The sequence below is a fragment of the Cynocephalus volans genome, chromosome 10 (assembly GCF_027409185.1).
Source record: "Cynocephalus volans isolate mCynVol1 chromosome 10, mCynVol1.pri, whole genome shotgun sequence".
NCBI classification, from domain to species: domain Eukaryota; kingdom Metazoa; phylum Chordata; class Mammalia; order Dermoptera; family Cynocephalidae; genus Cynocephalus; species Cynocephalus volans.
In genome coordinates, this window is record NC_084469.1 from 99,821,279 (window position 1) to 99,841,291 (window position 20,013).

The 20,013-nt window shown below is 56.1% G+C and overlaps 2 protein-coding genes across 2 annotated transcripts; one reads left to right on the forward strand and one right to left on the reverse strand.

Moving 5' to 3' along the window:
* The first annotated feature begins 3,524 nt into the window (after positions 1-3,524).
* Positions 3,525-9,133, forward strand: FCER2 (Fc epsilon receptor II). Its single transcript, XM_063109995.1, has 10 exons — positions 3,525-3,543; positions 4,033-4,146; positions 4,476-4,529; positions 5,193-5,255; positions 5,461-5,523; positions 5,676-5,738; positions 5,834-5,923; positions 8,219-8,370; positions 8,478-8,584; positions 8,917-9,133. The coding sequence occupies exons 1-10, from the start codon at positions 3,525-3,527 to the stop codon at positions 9,131-9,133; spliced, it is 942 nt and encodes a 313-aa protein (XP_062966065.1).
* Positions 9,134-12,323: 3,190 nt separating this feature from the next.
* TRAPPC5 (trafficking protein particle complex subunit 5) lies at positions 12,324-14,382 on the reverse strand. Its single transcript, XM_063112671.1, has 2 exons — positions 14,341-14,382; positions 12,324-12,941 (listed from the first exon to the last, which is right to left on the reverse strand). The coding sequence occupies exon 2, from the start codon at positions 12,924-12,926 to the stop codon at positions 12,360-12,362; it is 567 nt and encodes a 188-aa protein (XP_062968741.1). The 5' UTR covers positions 12,927-12,941; positions 14,341-14,382; the 3' UTR covers positions 12,324-12,359.
* Between the last annotated feature and the right edge of the window lie 5,631 nt (positions 14,383-20,013).

Sequence of the window (20,013 nt, forward strand, 5' to 3'; positions counted from 1 at the left end):
CACCTGGCTCCCATATTAGCCCCCCAGTGTACCCACCATGGCCTGGATCCCATGACAAACCCCCCAGGACCCCTGCCTACCCAGCCCCCAAGACAGTCCCCCTTAGGGTCCCCACCCCCACCTGGTGTTCTGCTGTCCTCTGTCCACCCAGCAGGCCCCCAGCAACCTCTCTCTGATCCCTAACTGCCAACTCTCTCCCTTCCTTAACATTTCCATCCTCAGCCACTTGGTAAGCTGTGCCACGGTCTCGGGCCTCCACAATTTGCCTAGATCAAGGTCAATAGGGACATTTGAGGGCCCAAAATGAACCTCCTCGGACACCCAGAGTCATTCATTCAACAGACATGAACCAAGGGCCACACGACCCAGGATGATGGATGAGGCATCATGGTCCTGCTGTCCTGGAGCACATGGTCCCAGAGACATTCGAGCCAGGTGCCTCCCAACCATGGTGGTAACAGACGTCCAGTCCCAGTGGGCAGCCAAGTTCTGCCCAGCGCTGGTTGGTAGGTGGGACGTGGTGGCACAGGCAGTGTTTTCTGAAGTGAGAGGTGTGGGAAGCAGCCCATGCAGGAGTGGGGGTTTGGGAAAGGGCATTCCCAAACCAAGAGTGGGAGGGGCTTAAGGATCAGGGGACACATTTTAGGAAAGAACAGGATGGGCAAAGTGCCAAGGAGACTATATAAATAGGAGGCTAGGTACCATAGTGGTTAGTGCTACAGATGCCTGGCCAACACTACCTAGGTTCGAATCTCAGCTCTGTCATGTATGAGCTGTGTGACCTTGGGCAAATTGCCTAACCTCTCTGTGCTGCACATCCTTCATCTATAAGGCAGCACTGATAAACAAAGCATACACCTTCTAGGGTGGCTGTGAAAATTAAATGTGTTAATGCATTAAATGTTTTAATGTGAGACACTAAGAACTGTGCCCAGCATACTAAATTTAGTTGCTACTAAATTAAACTATACAAAAAAATTGTCAATATTTGGCCTAAATATTATAGCATGTCCCTTTCTTTTTCTTCTCTCCCTCCCTTTTTCCCCTCCCTCTTCTTGCTCATCTCTCTCCCTCTCCCTCTCCTTATCTCTCTCGCCCTCTCTCTCCTCCTGTCTCCTGTCTCTGTCTCTCCCTCTGTCTCTGTCTCTCTGTCTGTCTCTCTCCTCTTCCCTCCTTTCCTGCCATAGTGGCATGATGATTTAATGCACCTTGGTTCAAATCCTGACTCTACCACCCTCCTCCTTCAGCATTTTGGGAACATGGGTTAGCATCTCTGTTTGCTTACCTGAGAAATGAGATGATAATAATAGCAGGGACTTTACCAAGTTGTGGGGTGTAACAGGCGTGTAATGCGGTTATCTGGGTGGCAAGCCCATAAATAGGTCTGTGAAAATAGAAGCTGTCGGTGGGTCTACTTTTAGAAGAAAGTCTCTCTCATCCTGCTTAAACCTCTCTCCACCACCTATGGGGCCCTGACGACTCTGGCTCCTGCCACCTCTTCAATTGGCTCCCACACACCAGGAGGACAGGAACAGGCTCCAAACTCAACTAAGTGAGTGTGTGTGAGTGTGTGTGTGTGTGTGTGTGTGTGTGTGTGTGTGCCAGGGGCTGCCTGGTGGGAAGTAGACATCAAAGTCTCCTTAGAAGAAACAACCTCTGTGCTGAGCCATGAGGGATGAGAGGGTCACAGCCAGAGAAGGGAGGTGGGCAGTGGTTGGATGGGGGCAACAGCCTGGACTAAATCATGAAGCATGTGGGTACCCGGTTGGGGGAAGTGAAAGCTGGCCATTTGGCACGACTGAACAGAGAAGTTAGTGGGTAGGCTGGGGGCTGATTGCAGAGGGCTCTGGGGAGCCATGAAAGGTTATAGGCAGGAGCAGGACCCCTTGAGTTAGAAAGACAGCCTGGCATTGGGACCCTGCCACCCTGACACTTACCAGCAGACTCTCCAACATGAGGCCATGTCCCCAGATGGTTGGGCAAATAGACTCCAAGCTCAAGTGCCCCAGGTTCAAGTCCTAGCTCTACCACTGTAGGACACAGACAAATGACTTTCCTTCTCAGTAACTCAGTTCCACTGAGACAGGCCCGGCAGAGTGAGGACACCAGACCCCCCCAGGAGGTTCACCGAGCGCTTGCTGCATGCCAGTGCTTTGCACACCGGGGCAGTCAGCGCTGTTCCTCACTTCTGGTTTACGGATGAGCAGGGAGAAGCGGGGACTCAGGCCCAGGCCTGGCCAGCTCGGGCTCAGGCATGTCTGCTTGCCTCCCCTATAGTTGTGGCCCCAGGATGGTGACACCTGTGACCTCTTTCCACAATGGTGGAAGAGCTGGCTTGGCCACTCCACACCCCCACAACCCCAATGCTCAGAGAGTGGAAGCAACTTACCCATAGTTGTGCCCAGAGGGAGAGGGGTTGGTGACCCCCAGCCTTGGCTGAGCCCAAGGCCCATGCTCTTGGCACACAGTAGGTGCTTTAAAGTCAAAGGACTTTACAGATGCCCCAGGCACATGGGCAGAGGAAGAAACTGAGGCCAGGGTGACAGAATCTCTGCATTTCCCAGCAGGACATGGCACAGAGTAGATGCTTGACAAATGTTCAGGACCTGAAGACCTACTGTGTGCAGCCCCATGCTCAAAGCTTCACATACGTTATCTCATTTAATCCTATCACAGCCTCATGAGTTGGGTGCTATCATCTCCATTTTACAGAGGGAAAAACTGAGGTTCAGAAAGGTTGAACCTTCAGCTGAGGTTGCAGAGGCAACAATCGTAACAAAAGCTGGTGACAATTTTGGTGTTTACTGTGTGCCAGGTCTTGTTCAAAGCATTTTACACATTCATGTAGAGCAGTGTCCGTATTATTAATATTGTCATTTTACAGATGAAGAAAGGTTTTGAGGTTAAGCCACTTGCCGAGATCTCACAGGTGCACATTTATTGAGCACCTACTGCACACCTTGCATGTGATGGGCTCCGGGGTGCCCTGCTTCTGGTCTCAGAGTGGTGTCCCTCCACGCTGGTTAACCACAATACTGACTCCAGATTATGTCCTGTGCCAGTAGCTAGAGCCTGGTGCCTAACCCTAACCCTCATTATACCACAGATCCCAGCCAGGGGTGTGATGTGCCTGTTGAGTGGACAACCTTGACAGGTAGTGAGGGCCCCGTCGCCAGGAGAGTCCAAGAAGCCACCATGGATGAAAGTCAATATGCAGGTGGGAGGTCTCTCTGGTGCTAACACCCACAAAATTGAGGACCCTGACCTCCTGTCTTCCACCAAGGAAAGAACGGGGCTCCCCGGTCCCCCTCTGGGAAGGAGGGTGAATTTCTAAGAAAGGCCCCAGGGTGGGGGGAGGTGGGTCCCAATTCTCCTTCCTGGCACAGGGCCAGGCAGGAGAGGGTAGCTGAGGTCCCCTCCCTTCTCTGACTCAACGCCCTCCTGACAAAAAAAAGGCAGCTGGGAGCCCGATAGAATCAGAAGCCAAGAGGAACGGGAACCCAGAACCAGTGGAATTCGGCATGATGAATCCCCAGAGCCAGGGTGAGGGGAGGGGGACGGGGACCCGCAGAGGAGCATCGAGGTAGAGTTGGGGGGTCCCAGGTGTTGGGGGTGAGGCCTGACGGGGTGAGGGTCAGACATCTGGGGAAGGGGCTGGAGAGTGCTCGGATGTTAGGGAGGAACTGGGACCCCCTTCCTGCATTTAGGGAAGGTGCTCAGTGTTGGGAATGGGGCATCACAGTAGAGCTTGAGCGTCCAGAGGTGTAGGGTGGGGGTGGGGGGTCAGAAGGGGATGAAAATGAGGACACAGCCTTTCGGAAGTCAGGCTGGGGCCCAGCACTGGACGGTCACACACAGAGTGGACAGTAGTGTGTGGGGAAGGCAGGCAGAGGGAGCTGAGGGTCCGCTGAGACCCTCTGCTTCAGCGTGGGCTCTGGACAGCTCCGGGCGCACTGGGGCCCACGGGGAGATGCGCAGAGCCAGAGCCCCGCCTCACCCTGCGCTTCCTGTCACTCCCCGCAGACCCGGCAGAGTTTTTGGAGCTTCCCAGGAAACGGTGCTGTGGGAGGGGGACACAGCTCGTCCTGTTGGGGCTGGTGACCGTTGTGCTGTGGGCCGGGCTGCTGACCCTGCTTCTCCTGTGGCGTGAGGAAACCCCCAGCCCCATGTTGCCCCCCAAGCCACTGGGCCCTTCTGTGTTCCCTCCCAGACCCTCATCTCAGAGCCTGCAGAGCCCAGCACACCCTTCAGAGCCCGATTTCCCCATCTTGCCTCTCACCTTGACCCTGCCAGACCCTTCCCATGCCCCACCCGCCGAAGCTCCCCACCCCCTCCATGTCCCCATCACGCATCCTGTCAGCACCTCCCACAGGTCATACCCAAGACCTCCATCCCCAGCTGGCAGGTGGGGTGTGGGCAGGTGGGGGCACCTGACAAGCCCTCCCTTTCCCCTCCTCCCCTCTCTCCCTCCCCAGACTGGGACACTTTACAGAATCTGAAACAGCTGGAAGAGACCACTGCCCGGAACGGTATGGAGAGGCCAAGCTGTGGGATGGAGCTGAGTGTTAGGACATCCAGTTCTTGTCCCACTTCTGCCACTGACCGCTGTGGGACTGCCCCTCTCTGCGCCTCAGTGTCCCCTCTAGGAACTGAGGGTCAGCCTATGTTGCTCCCCACCCTGGGGGACAAGAAAAACCCAGCGAGGCCTGGAGAAGTGCCTGATAGCATGTTAATACCAGTAGACAGCAGGGCTGGCCGGTTTGCTCACTGGGTAGAGCACAGTGCTGATAACACCAAGGTCAAGGGTTCAGATCCGGATACCAGCCAGCTGCCAAAAAAAAAAAAAAAAATCTTTACACAGCAGGAGTTACACGATTGCTCTGTGCCTCAGTTTCTTCATCTGTAAAATGGGCATGATGTTAGTGCTATGAGACAGCAGCAGGCTGAGGCTTGTGAGGCACCCAGATGAATGCCCGATGCTTTTATATTTAATGCCAGGTGAGGAAAGGGTACACAAGTTCATTCTATTTTTGCCTGTACCTTCCTGAGTATGTTTCCCCCCCAAAAATGAAAAACAAAAAGCAGAAGTTATTATTACTATGTGAGGGGGCCCCCGTGCTTGGAACTGGGGTGGGGCTCAAGGATCTGTCTTTATGGTTCCTGAGGAAACCTCTTTTCTCCCGCTGTCCCAGTCTCTCAAGTTTCCAAGGACTCGGAAAGACACCAGAGTGACCAGATGGCCCAGAAGTCCCAGGGTGAGTGACCTCTGATTGGGATCTGGAGGGGAGAGGAAAGGAGGGGCTTGGATGACCTCTGGGCACACAGTGCTGTGGACCAGCTGTGATCCTGATACCCAGGGAACTGCAAGCTGAACACGCAAAGAGGCCAGGGGGTGGGGTCGGGGGAGATGGGGTGGCTCTGAGGACTTGCATACCACTAAGCCCCCTCCTCTGCAACAAGCTGCCCAGATCCTGCAGACCGTGGAGGAGCTCCGAGCTGAACAAAAGAGAATGAAATCTCAGGGTGAGAGACTGGGATGGGGGCGTGGGGTCCAGACTGGGTGGGAGGGAGTGTTCCTGAGCCCCTGAGGACCATGAGACTGGAGGCCAGGCTTGGGGACCCTCCAGCATGCACGCATCATTCTGAAACCAGCCCTGCCCTTCCTCGCCGGTCAGACTCTGAGCTGTCCTGGAACCTGGATGGACTTCACGAGTATCTGAGCAACCTCAAGTCCCAGAGTGAGGCTTGGGAGGGGATCGGGGGAAGAGGGATGGGGGCAGGGGAGCTCCCACCAGTCAGTCTCTGAGCACTGGCCCCCGCCCGGTCACCCAAGGCTTGAACGAGAGGCGTAGAGCCTCAGACTCGCTGGAAAGACTCCAGGAAGAGATGGCGAAGCTGTGGATAGAGTTACGGGTGTCAAACGGTGAGTGTGTGTCTGTGGATGGGCCTGGGGGTGGGTTGGCAAAAGCATGTGACAGCTTGTGTGTGTGACGTGAGGCAGTGTGTCAATACACCTGTGTGGCACAGGTGTCATTGGAGGACACGAAGGTATGTGTGTGGTGGGGTGTGTTCGGATACACGGTAGGGGTGTGTGTGACAATGTGAACGGGGCTAAGTTCATGGCAGGGCAGGACAAATGGGGCCACATAAGAATGCCCTTCCTGACGCCAGCTGCTTTCCTCCACTGATTTGGGGGGCTCCCACACTTCTTCCTCCTCCAGGTCCAACAGACCATTGCTGGGTCCTCCGCTGCTGTCCTTGGCTGATGTCGCTTAGCAAGGGGTCATCGGTAGGATGATCCAGCAGTCACAGTCCTCACGGTAGACTGTCTGACCCAGCCAGGGGGTCTAAGGGCGGGAGGGATAACGTCTGCAGCTGTGGGTACAACGGGGACAGCACCATCTTCTCCATGGGTGGCAGTGACGGAGGCAGAGTTGGCCCCAGCAGGCTGCAGAGAGAGCAGACATTCAATTACTGTGCCTTTAACTTTGCATAGGAACTGGGGGTTTTACAGCCCCAGTGGCCCCCAACCAATGCCCCCACCCTTCATTTCTGGTGTTCCACCTCTGGGAAGCCCCAGCTGCCCCAATTAGGTAAGAGAAGGGGAAGGATCTTTGCTTGGTGTGAAGGAGTCCAGTCCCCTGGGCTGTGGTGTGGCTATGGGAATCCCAGCAAGAAATCTTGCTGTGGTTGCTTAGGACAAGGGGAGGGGGGTCTGGATCATGCTTACTCCTGACAGATCCTCTCCTGACTCCCAGCCTGAGGTAGTCGCCCAAATCTGGCCATGGCCTGGGGTCTGAGCCAGCTGTGGGGCTGTCTCTGCATGACCATGTGACAAATAGCCAGGACACCTTTCCCTGAAGTTTTCTTTATGGGCCCAAAATGTCCTCTTCCTGTTCTAATGCCGCACCCCAAGAGGGCGAGGACTGGTTACCACTTCACGGGCCAGAAGCACATTCAACTCACAATGTTGTGGACCCCAAACCCCTTAGAAAAATCTGAACAAAGGCATGGAACCCTCCCTACGCGTCATTGTAGAAAGAGCCAACCCAGATACAGTGAGTTTAACCTGCCACCTGGGACATGATGGCACAGTGCCTGACAGGTTCCTTGGGGTGGGGGGAAGGGGACAAACAGACCAAGCTGGCCCCATGCAGAGGACTTGGGGACCCAGCCCTACAGTCCCCTTTTCTCTCTCCATTGGTTGTCCTGACCAATGCCTCCATCCAGAAGAAAATCATCTCAGTTTCCCTAAAAGTGGACAAAACAGCGGGTTTGGGGGAGGGATGTTATTGGAGCTGTTGGTGAGAACAGTGCATGGGACAGTGATACTGATGGACTTGGCCACAGCACTGTCTCCCACTGCTGCTGGTGGTGCAGAAATGGTTGGTAGGATTGGTGCAGACGGTGTTGCCCAGTGTGGGTGCTGGAGATATGTGGCTGGCGACGGTGGGTGTCTGTGGTCACGGTATTGCTGATGAAGGTGTTGATAATGGAGGTGTTTGTGGCGATGGTGTTGGTAGCTGAGGTGCTGCTGGCCACAAAGGTGTTTGTGGTCACGGTGTTGGCAGTTGAGGTGCTGCTGGCCATGGAGGTGTTTGTGTCATGGTGTCAGTAGTTCAGGTGCTGCTGGCCATGACGTGTTTGTGGTCATAGTGCTGATAGTTGAGGTGCTGCTAATGGCAAGGTGCTGATGGCAATGTTTTAGTGATTAACATTCTGCTGGCTGTGAGGTATCTGTGGTGTTGGTGGCTGAGGTGCTGCTAACCCTGGAGGTGTCTGTGGTTGACAAGCTGTTGACTGTGGAGCTGGTGATGTGGTGATGGTGTTGGTGACTGAAGTGTGGTTGGCCATGGACACATTCATGGGGATGGCGTTGGCAGTTGGGATGCTTCCACCTGTGAGGTGTTTGTGGAGATGTTGCTGGTAGTTGGGGTGCTGATGTGATGCTGTTGCTAGGTGACATTCTGCTAAACATGGAGGCATTTGTGGCGATGGTGCTGGTGGTCGAGGTGCTCCCGCCATGGAGCTGGTCTTGCATGTCAGCGTCAGAGCTCCAGTGAAGGAGGCAGCCTGCAAGACTGTTAGACTCTGGGGTGGGTCTTCTTTGGGCCTGGACCCCAGGGATGACTCCAGGAGAGAGGCTGCCACCTACCTTGCCCACTCTGCCCATGATGCCCACCACCACTGTCCCCCCTGAGTCTCTCCTCCACCCCAGGCTCTCTGTGCAACACGTGCCCCGAGAAGTGGGTCAATTTCCAACAGAAGTGCTACTACTTTGGTGAGGGCATCAAGCGGTGGCTCCATGCCCAGTATGCCTGCAGTGACATACAAGGACGGCTGGTCAGCATCCACAGTCCAGAGGAGCAGGTGGGCCTGGGCTCCGCAGAGGCTGTGGGTGGCATGGCGGTGCTGGTGGCCGGAAGGACCTGAGCAAATCACCCCAGTCCTCCATCCCTGTCCTGCCTCCCCACCAGGACTTTCTGACCAAACATGCCAACAGAAGGGGCTCTTGGATTGGCCTTCATGACGTGGATGCAGAGGGGGAATTTATCTGGATGGATGGGAGCGCCGTGGACTACAGGTGAGGACGGGGCCCGGGCCCAGACTTACGGAGGGGCCTCTGGGGGAGTTGAGGGGGTGGGAATATCGTCAAGGGAGGAGCTCCCTGGATGAGTCCCACCGGGGAGAGGATGAGGAGTCATGAGGCCTAAACTCAGCGAGTGGGGTCTCTAGGGTGCAGACGACAGGTGAGGCTACGGGGAATGCAGAGATGGGGGCCCTGGTCGGGGCTCAGAGAGGGGCTCTCTGGCCTACATGGAAGGAAGAGGGAGCGAGCCCCGTGCACAGATTGGACTGCAGGGAATGGGGCTCCTGCCCCCGCCCCGTTCTCTGACCTGAAGCCTTTTGCTCCAGCAACTGGCATCCGGGGGAGCCCAACAACCACGGCCAGGGCGAGGACTGCGTGATGATGCAGGGCTCGGGGCAGTGGAACGACGCCTTCTGCCGCAGCGAGCTGGGTGCCTGGGTGTGCGAGCGGCTGGCCACGTGCGGACCACCCGCCACCTCAGCTTCTGCGGGTCCACCGGGAGGGCCCCCTGCTCACCCCCTCCACGTCCCTCCTGCACCCTGAACACTGGAACTGCCGGGCCCATAGCGGGAGCCTGAGGATCCTCAACCAAGGCCTGGATGCCTCTTTATGGCTAAAACATCCCCATGACATTTTCTCCCAATCAAACTGAGAGAGCTGACCCATCCCACTCCCAATGCCCCAGAGGGCCTGTCTCTTGCTCCTCAGCCCAGCTGACCATCACCACCTCCCTGCCTTGAAGGGCTCCATGATCTCACCCCCAGAACCCCTGCCAGCAAGCTGGAGGCTAGAAGCCCCCTCCCCACTAAGGCCCAGGCCTGGCAGTCCAGCCTTCCAGGGAGCTGCAGAGGACACAGGCCTCTCCTCTGGGACCTGCACGTGCTTCCCCCACGCCCCCACCTCATCAGGAGCATCCCCCCACCCGCACTCCCTCCCCAGATGCAGCTCCCATGTCCACAGCACCAGAGGACAGAGAGCCCCAGCTCAGGGAGCGAGTCCTCCCGCCCAAATGAGGCGATGGGGCCCACTCCCCACATGCCCCCTCCTCAGAGGCCTGGCTGGGTCTGGTCTCCAGGTGTGGCACACAGGAGCTAGGAATTCCAGAGTCCAGTGCCTGAGACCACCTTCGAGAATCAGGAGAACTGAAGTGGAATTTGTACCTTTTTTCCTACTTCATTACAAGAAGAATGTACTAGCTGGAGCCTGGAGATGAAGACTCTGGGGTCCAACAGACCACTGGGAACACCGTAGGAAAATGCAGTGGATCACCTGGAGCCAAGTCGCCCAGCATAGGGCTGGGGGTGGGGGGTGGGACGTGATTTGACACATAGGGAGTGCTCAGAACCGTGCCTGGCAAACAGAAGGTACTCAACAAGTGCTGGCTGGCTGGAAAGGCTGATAGGAAGGTGGCCTTGTCACCCACAGGCCAGGTTCCGTCTGGAGGCACCCACCCCACTTAGGGTCTGGGAAGCAAGGCAGCACCTGCCCCGAGCCAAGTTCAGCCCGTGCACCTGAGGCCACCAGAGGGAGGGATGCAGGTTGGGATCGCAGGACACCTCCCATCGGACTCTTCTACCTGTTGCTCAGGCCAGCATTGGGGTCATCCCGCCTCGTCTCTCTCCTGGGATGCCACCTCCAAGTCCATGGGCTCCACCTCCAAACCATTCACAGCGGGCTCTCTTCTCACCCCTCCTGCCACTGCCTCGGCGTGGCCCCATCCTTGCTCACCTGGACTGGTACAGTTGCCTCCACCCCGACCTCCCTCTTCACTACCCCTTTCTGGAAGTTCCCTCCGGCTCAGAGGACCTGGGGCTGCAGACTCTGGCGGTTTCCTCCTAAATCCAGCTTCCCAGGCACCAAACCCTCAGGCTCTCTCACCTCCTCCCCTTCCCAGAGCCCCAGTCCCCTCCCTCCCTCCTCCAGGCCTGTGGCTACTGGCTGCACTGTCCCCTGGACCTCCCTCCCAAACTCCATACCTGAATCCCCAGACCTATGCACCTGTTGGCCTCCTAATTCTAGATTCAGATTCACCCTCCCAAACCCTCCCAGAGCCAACAGCTATAATTCGATCATCCCTGGGATACGAGTGCCAGGTGCTCAGTAGTTTTATTTATCCTACTGATGCTACCTTCTTTCCGATGTGCTGAGCCCAACCACAGCCCATAGCTTCTTGCTGGGACACCCTGAACTGCCTCCTACCAAGCCCCACGCCCTTGGTCTCCCTGCTGCGTGCTGCCCTCCCTGACGAAGCCAGAAGGAGCATTCTAAACAGCAAATTGGAAAGTTACACCCACCCCACCCTTAAACTCTTCTCATAAGCAGTGAGGGGGGCCCAGCCGGAAGTCCCTGAGGTTCCTTTTCAGAACAGACTTGTTCTGGTTTTGGGGGTGGGGGAAAGGAAGTGGGGAAGATTTGATCAAGTTTCCCCTAAAAAATCTGGAAGGGCTTTTCATGGGGAGGAGGAGCGATCAGGGACCGAGGGTGTTGAGAAAAAGGGAAAGTTGCCTGATGTGTAATATATCAACTTAACAAGGAAAATGTGTTTGCATATCAATGGTGTATTCTAAAATTAACTTTAAATTATTTTGAGCGTCCAGATCATTTTGGATTCTTCTGCTTTGAGAGGCAGGTCTCTAGGGCTCTACTTCTCAAAGTGTGGTCCCGGACCATCAGTAGCTCCCCTGAACTTGTTAAGAGATACAAATTCTTGGGCACACCCCAAACCTGCAGAATCCGAAATGGGGGTGGGGGTAGGGTTTCTAGGGGATTCTGGTATCCTAAAGCACTGCTTCTCAAACTAAAGTACAGAGGAGTCCCCTGGGGATCTTGCTAAAATGCAGACTCTGACTCAGCAGGGCTGGATGGGCCTGAGATTACACTGACGCTGCCGGTCCGCAGACCACACTTTGAGTAGCAAAGGTCTAAAGCAGGGGGACAAACGACCACCCCGGAATGTTTTATAGGCACACAGCCACGCCCACTTCTTTACATATTCTGTGGCTACTTTCCCACTACATCAGCAAAGTACATTACAGTAATCCCCCCCCCATCCAGTTTCACTTTCCACCATTTCAGTTACTTGTGGTCAACTGCAACCTAAAAATATTAAATGGAAAATTCCAGAAGTAAAAAATTCATATGTTTTGAATTGCAGGCTGTTCTCGGTAGCGTGATGAAATCTCACCCCATCCTGCTCAGGATGTGAACCATCCCTTTGTCTAGCGGGTCCAGCTGTATATACTACCCGCCCATTAGTAGCTGGCTTGGTATGGGATGAAAAAACATAATACATATAGGGTCCAGGCAGCCACTGGAGGTCTTGGAACATAAACCTGGTAGATAACAGGGAATTATACTGCAGTCTCACAAGACCGCAGGGCATAAACTATTTACTATCTGGTCCTTGACACACAGTCTGCCAACACCTGGTCACTATCCTAGCCTGATTGCTCCACTCAGGCACTCTCCCACCCGGCAGACGGCCTCCAATTGGGATTCCAGAAAGTACCAGCATTCCCCACCAACTCCTTCTGTCTGGTTTATCTAACCCAGCACCTCTGGCCTTACCTAACCCACCAGCCTCGTCTGAAAGTCTAAGTGACCCACACCCCCTCTCTGTTGTATTATAAACATGCTTGGGCTTTGGCCTCCCTCCCCAGCCTGAGGCAGGGCCCTGGGTCAAGGTGTTGAGTGGATCTCTGAGGTCCCCACACAAGACACAAGACACACTTGGGAAGTGGGTACTCTGCATCCTTTATCCCCCGTGGGGTCAGCGGCCCTCCAGGGCCCGATCTCGGGCAATGACGGCCTCCTCGAATTTGATCATGAGCGTGGTGCCCTTGTGCCAGTGTGCCGTGACCTTGGCAGGGAAGCCGCTGTGCGTGAGCACAGCCTCCACGATGCCCGCCGTGAAGCTGGCGCAGTTGAGGGTGCTGTTCTCCTTGGGCACGGAGATGTAGGTGTTGATGAGTGGCTCGCGCTCGATGATATAGAAGGTGCGCGCGTCGTCGTTGGCCTGCTCCAGCTTGTCGGCCTCCTTGCCGAAGAGCGCCTTCCACACGGCACCCTTGACGAAGAGCAGCGCGCCCAGCACCTTTGTCTCGCGCCGGGCCCCCTTTTCGCGCGCCACCAGCGCATCCAGCACGCGAGCGCCCACCTGGCGGCCCAGCGCGGCCAGGCGCGCCTGCAGCTCGGCCACCGAGAAGACGCGGCTCTGGCAGTGCTGCACCAGCTCGGAGAAGAGCAGGGCGAAGGCGCTCAGGCTCACCTCCGTGCGCGGCCGCACCAGCGCGCGCTCCAGCAGCGCCGACTTCCCGCGCGTGAAGCGCGCCTCCATGCCGCCGCCGCCGCCCTGCGGGGAGACGAGGAGGCGACCGTGCTGGGGGCGATCGGGAGGGGACGTGGCGCGGAGGGCCAGAGGGAAAACCCGGATGGGCTGTGGGACCCCCACCCCATTGTGTGCTTCCACATGGGAAGAGCTGGAAGGAAGGACGGGGCCCCCAAGCTGCGCGTAAAAGACGCTTATGCCTCCATGACGCTTAGCCCGCAAAAGACAAATAAGGGGCCGGGTAGTCTTATACCCCAGGCGGGCAGAGGACTTGCGGGGGGAAGGTGGGAGGAGAGACAAGAGGGGGCCAGAAGGGGGCGCTGGAAACCACCCCAACCCTTTGCGCCCCAGGATATTCCCAAGTGGTGAAAAGCGCCTTCATGTCCCCTCTGCCACCTGTGGGAGTAACTAGAAAACTAGTGCATGGGAGGGTTGGGGCGTCAGTAGGCCAGGGAGGGGACAAAGATGAGGGACTTCGAGGGGACAAGGGCAACCAACCCTCCTCGGCCATGTGCTCCAGCACTGACTACCCTCCGGAACTTTCCTGCCCCACCCCCAGCAGAAAGCCAGACTAACGGCAGGTAGCAGGGGTGTGTCAAGACCAAAGGCCAGGAGGGCTGGGGGCTTGGGGAACAGGTGAGATCCGTGGGGCAAGCCAGGAGGAGGTGCAGGAAGCCCCTCAACACACGGCGTCGGGCAGCTCCGATTTGTCACGCAGGAAGCCCGGCTCCTGTGCGACGTGGGTGGGCCTGGGCTCCAAAGGCTGGAAGGAGGGGCGCAGAGAAGGCGCTGGGAGCCCCCACCCCCATGCTCTCCAGAAACCACACGGAGGGGGCGGGCAGCACACTCGGGGGTTGGGGGAGCCAGAGGGGATGCTGTGACCCTCCCATCGCTGTCGGTGGGGGAAGAATGCGGACGGGGGCTGTGGGAGAGAATCCCGAGGGGGCACCGAAACCCTCGCTCTCTTAGGGTGAAGCCGCCGCCAAGGGTAGGGTCGGGGGGGGGGGCTAAGAACTGGGCCAGAACCGGACCGGGCCAGAGGGGCTGGGGGTGCCGAGACCACCCTCACGAGGTCTGCGGGGTGGGGGGAAGGACTCGCCGACCAGCGGGGGAAAGGGGTCCCAGGGGCTCCGAGACGCCCCCACCCCAGCGTCAGCCGCCTCGGTGCGGAGGGCCCAGAGCGCGCGAGGTGAGGGGGACTGCTGAGACCCCTCCACCGGGCTGCGACGGGGGTGGGTGAGCTGAGCCGCCGAAGGGACCGGGGAGGAGCCCCCCGCCCCGGACCTCTGGGGTGGATCGACGTGGGCGGGCCGGGGATCGCGGACGCCGAGACCCCGGCCCAGGACCCGCAGGCCCACGAGGAGGGGTCGGGGAGCGGAGGAGGCCAGGCGCGGCAGGGGGTCGCGGGCGGGCGGGATCTTACCGAGAACCGCGGCCGTCTGCTCGGCCGAGCTGCTTTACGGCGCCGTAAAAAGGCGCTTCGTGCGCAGGCGCGCGGCGGGCGGGCGTGTGGGCGGGGCGCGCGCGGCGGTGGCCAAGAGCGGCCGCCAGGGGGCGTCCGTGTCCGCGGGGCCGGAGCAGGGGGGCGCGGCCGAGGTCAGGGCTCTCCGAGGGCGGGGCCCTCACTGGCCTTGGTTGACCCAGGCTCAGGGAGACAGTAGCACGCGTGGTCACCTGGTCACCTGCTCAGGGACACACGTCTCTTGTCTCAGGGGCTCACGTATGCCCTTGGGCACATACTCTCTTGTTTTAGGAACACATTCTCTTAGGGGCACGTACATCCATGAGCCGGCATGTCCACGGATGGACACATAGTCAGGGCACAGATACACTCGCAGGCACAGTTACACCTGTGGGCACCTGCTCAGGGGCTCGTATATATCCGTGGGCCCAGGTACACTTAGGTAGACATATATCTCAGGCCACGTCTACTCGGGGACACGTGTGCTCGCGGGCACACACTCAGAGGAATGGGGACACTCAGGCACGAGGACACAGGGTTCCCGGCGTGACACCTACATGCTCATCGTGTGACTTGACCCATCCTCAAGTTCAGGCACTTACAGACACCCCCCCACCAAAATCCTCAGTCACCCCAATAACAGCTCTGAAAACCATTTTGTTTTCCCTTGACTTTTATCTTCATGAATCACAAAATGTGAATGCAGAAATAAATGGACACACACGTGCACGTGCTCTGAACACACAGGATGACATAACCAGGCACACTCAGGACGCAAGGCTGCTCCCAGGTGGTGACAGAGCACATTTACAGTGGTACATTCCCCCGATGTGCACCGCCCCCCTCGGCCATATGTTATACACACGACATACCACAGTACATTGACGCGTGTTTACAATGACAGACATGCAACACGTGTCACCAACACCCACACTCACAGCGACACACTTTTTGGGGCCTCACTGACCAAGTCGCCCACTGTGACATGGCTGTGGTCACAAATGTCGCGTGACACAGGCATGCACATCACATTCGCTATGACTCCAACACTCATTCACCCATAATACCTTCCTATGGGACACATTGAAACTCCCATCCTCTACTAAACACTCACACACACACACAGGAGCAACTCCGCAGCAGTCATGCACCATGCATACGATTTTCTAGATGTGAGATGAGGGGTGGGTTCACAGTAGGCTGGTGGCCGGGGGCTCCCGTCTTCTGTCTTCCCCAGCAAATGCACCGAGTCGCAGCTGTGGCTATGGTGTCCTCTCATTTATTGAGCTGTGGGTTCTGGGGGAAGGAAAGAGACCCAAGGTCAGACACCACCGCCCCGCCGGGGAGAGAAGCTGGGGCCAAATCCAAAGCTGTACCCTCACCCACCTCCCTGGGCCCCAGCTTACGCGGATTTGTCTTTTTCTCCAGCACCTCCAAGATGTTCTGTATGCGTTTACTGATTTTGGTTATTTCTAGTGGGAGACAGGAGACAGATGGAGCTGGGGGCGGTGCCTCAGACAAAGCCCCACTTTCCTTGGAAGCCCCCAAACCCTGCTGGACCTCCAGCCCCATGTGCAGCACAGCCCTGTATTTGGGGTTCCTAGCAGCATTTAAATACCTCCTGAATTATCTGAGTTGGTTACAGCGTGGTTTTATAACACCAAGGCCAAGAGTTCAAATCCCCATACCGGCCAGGTGCTAATAAATAAATAAATACTTCCTAAGTGACATTCATCGTCCCTCCAGACCTTGAGCTTTGGGAGGGCAGGACCCCGGCTGTCTCCTCCCCCGAATCCCCAGCACCCAGTCCGACGCTGAGCATCGAGATAAATTCTCTGGCCACAGGGCAGGTCTGCCAGGGCACCTTCTGGCAGCATCTTCAGTCCGTTGTGCCCATTTTGGACAATCTTCCCGACCACATTGATGTTCTCCCGGATGGAGTTCCAGCCCTTCCTCTGCTCCTCTTGGCACTCCATCACCGAGTTTGAGACTGAGGGCGTGGAGTAAAGGTGTCTGTGTGGTCACCCCTCTCCCAACCCCTGCCACGACCCTGCGGGTCTCCCCCAGACCCTCACTCACCATTCCAAAACTCCCTTTTCAAGCCCCACAGCTCCCCGGACATCTGGGAATCTGTTCAGGAGGGGGCAGGAAAACCCTTGAAGCCCCCCGGTTCTGCCCGCCTGGGAGCATGGTTGGGGGAAAGGAAGAGAAATGGGATGGCCTGGGGAACAGGGTGGAAACTCTGGGCTCCCCAGCTCCTCCCCCGAGATCAAACACTCACTCTTCACCAGGACCAAGGCCGAGAGGATGATGCAGAACAGAAAGCACAGGGCGAGGAGGATGTACAGGCTCATGATGGCTCTGTGCAACCATGGGGGGACCAGGGCAGGGTCCGGGGGTGGCCTGGGCCGGGCTGGGACTGGAGGAGAGAGGCAGGCGGGGTGACCTCCAGACCCTAACACAGCACCATGGACAACTCGCTCGTCCCAATACCATCAGGAGCTGTAACCATAATGACACTGCCACCATCAACAACCCTGCCACGAACATTCACCCTCACCAGCACCATCAGTGATTGTCCCTAATACTGTCACCATCACGACTCCCTTGCCAACACCGTCAACAATGCTCACCAACATCGATGCCCACTGTTGCCAACAGTGTCACCATCAAAAGATTTTATCAGCCCCCTCAGCATCTCGGTCACCTCTTCATTCCTGATCAACCACCTTGTCACTTACATTCACTCTCACCAACACCCTCACCCAAACCTTCACCAACACAATCAGCAGCACCATCACCAGCATTTCTGATACCCCATCACTGTCACCACCTACAAATCTACCCCCACCATCATCCCCACCACAGTCCTAGAAGCCACCACACTCCACACCATTGACCCCAACCTCCATGTGCTCCTTCCAAGGTGGCACGATAAGTCTGCTCACCTTGACTCGTGGGTGGTGGGTGACCACCCTTTGGCTGGTCCCGGTTTCTGAAGGTCAAGGTGATATTCTCATAGGCAGGGTCACCTGCATCTGTGTGTGAGCAGGGGCAGGGGTTGTGGAGACCTGCCCAGAGCTCTGGGGTTTGGGGGGACTCAGAGAGCTTGGTTCACCCAACTCTTGCACACAACAAATTTCTGGGGGTGAGTGATAAGGAGTGAGGAACTGTGACCTGCTTCTTGGTGAAGCGGAGCAGCTCTGTGGGAGGGCTTGGGTCCCCCCCCCCCACATGCAATCTTGCAGGGGAGGGAGCCCCCCGGCCCCCAACTTCAGCAGCTTTCCTCTCCCATCCCAACCTCTTCTTGGCCCTGCCCTTCCCACCCCAAGGTTCCTAACCTTCATTTTTGGTGGGGCTTTGCCATTTCTTGTCCTTGGAGGCTTTCACCTCCATCGTGAGCTGCTGGTTGGTGTAGATTTCTTCCAGCTTGCCAGTTGGGTCATACGCATCCCCGCCCACAGGAAGGCGTTGAGGCAGATGAGGAAATCTGGAGGTGGGAGGAGGAAAGAGTTGTCAGCCTTCTCTTTTCAGGGATCCACGACCCTCCCACACTGGGGCCTCCATACCGTCCAGATCAAGAGGGTCTTGGGAGACCAGAAGTCTCAGGGAGGGTAAAGAAGAGAAGCCTCTAGATACAGACACAGAATAGAACGATCAGGAGCTTTACAGGAAGGTGTGTGTGTGTGTGTGTGTGTGTGTGTGTGTGTGTGTGTGCGTGTGCGCGTGTGCGTGTGTGCGTGTGTGTGCGTGCGTGTGTGTGTGCGTGCGTGTGCGTGTGCGTGTGCGTGTGTGTGTGTGTGTGCGTGTGTGTGTGCGTGTGTGTGTGTGTGTGTGTGTGGCTCTACCTGGATGAACCTCATGCTCCTGCCTCCTCTCCGCCTCAGAAGAGAAGCTGTGGCACCTCAGAGTCCCACCTGCGTAAGAGCAGCCGAGCTCAGAGGCAGGTCTCCTGGATCCCACCACAGCTTGCTCCCCTGGTCCTAGTCCCACCCCTCAGTGCCACCCCAAGATGTTTCTACTTCTCCAAGGCCCCATACAGGAAAGGAACAGATGTGGGGCAATGTGGGCTACCCACTGGAACTCCACATAGTGCCTCCAATAGACATCTAACGTGAGCCACGTGTTTAATATAAAATTTTCTAGCAGCCATTGTTAAAAGTAAAAAAAAGATAAGCTAAATTAATTTTGATGTTTTTTAAACTTAACATAATGTTCCTAAACTATTATTGCGTTAGTATGCAGATGATATTTTAAAATTGTTAATGAGAGAGTTCAAAACATGTGGCTAGGGCTGGCTGGTCAGCTCAGTTGTTTAGAGCACGGTATTGTAACACCAAGGTCAAGGGCTGGGATCCCCATATGGGCCAGCTGCCAAAAACTGTATATTTGTGATTAAACTCAAGACAACTTTGAAATGGTCCCAAGATCTGATGAGGGTAATGTCCTGTTTCCTAAAGTATTGACAAGCCCTGTCTTCCCAAGAAACATCAATTTAATAGTGATTTTGATGCCATCTCCTTTATCTGGTCTTAGAAAGAGTCAGTCATTGAGCCATAGGACCGCCTTCTGACAGAATTGCCCCACAGGAGATGAACCAATTGGAAGCGGGCTCTGCTCTGATGGACAGGTGCACGGGGTAGGGTCACAGCCTTGCACATTTCCCTTGTTGAAATGGGGCTGGGACAGGGCTCCAGCCCTCTGGACATCCTTTGAGGAAGAAGGCGGCCACTAAACTGGAGGCCCACAAGAAACCATGTCACAAGGGAAACATCCATGGTGTTGCCTGACCAGCACCCACCCCTTTCATGGGGTGACAGTTTCGATTTTCTTTCAAGAAAGAAAATGTGTCTTAAGTCCAGCCAACCATAAACCAGGGATTGGTTTAGGGTAGGCACATGATCCAGATGCAGCCAATCAGAGTTGAAGATTTGGCACAAGGGCAGGCATATGAGCCAGACCTGGCCAATAAAACTCTGGTCTGGGACTTGTGTTGGGTTAACCAGGAAAAAGGACACTCTCTCTCTCTCTTTTTTTTTTTTTTTTTTCTCCATCACTGGAGCTGCCAGACTGAGAGAGTGAAGTCTTGAAACTGTGCTGATGGAGAAGCTGCCTGACAGCGAAGCGGTGCTGAGAAAAGCAGAGCCAAGAGGGAGTCTGGGCTTTTGGAGACATCATTTGAGGACCTAGAGGCAGCCGTACCTGAACCTGTTTTGTAACCCTGGGCCTCTCCATTACATAAGCCAGAAACATCCTTTTATTTTTGCTCAGGCTAGCTTGGGACAGGGTCTGCAGCACTTGCAACCAGAAGAATCTTAGCTACCACAGGGAGCTAAACATCCACTAATGAAGAAATGGAGGCTAGAGAAGGGGGCTTGCTTGTCCAAGGTCATATAGGCAGATATGATCTCCACATCTGGAGAGGATTCTTAAAGCAAATGTACCTCACAGGGCCTGGTTTTCCAAAGCCTTGCAGTTTCAAATATTGACCTTGCAGAGGACAGGAAATTGTCCTCAGGCTATAAAGTCTCTGGTGTAAGATAAAAATTTGTGGCACAGCAAGGTTGCTGGCTCAAAGACAGACAGGTTACTGATTGATATGTAAAGATACTGGGAAATTTCTGTAAGAAGGAA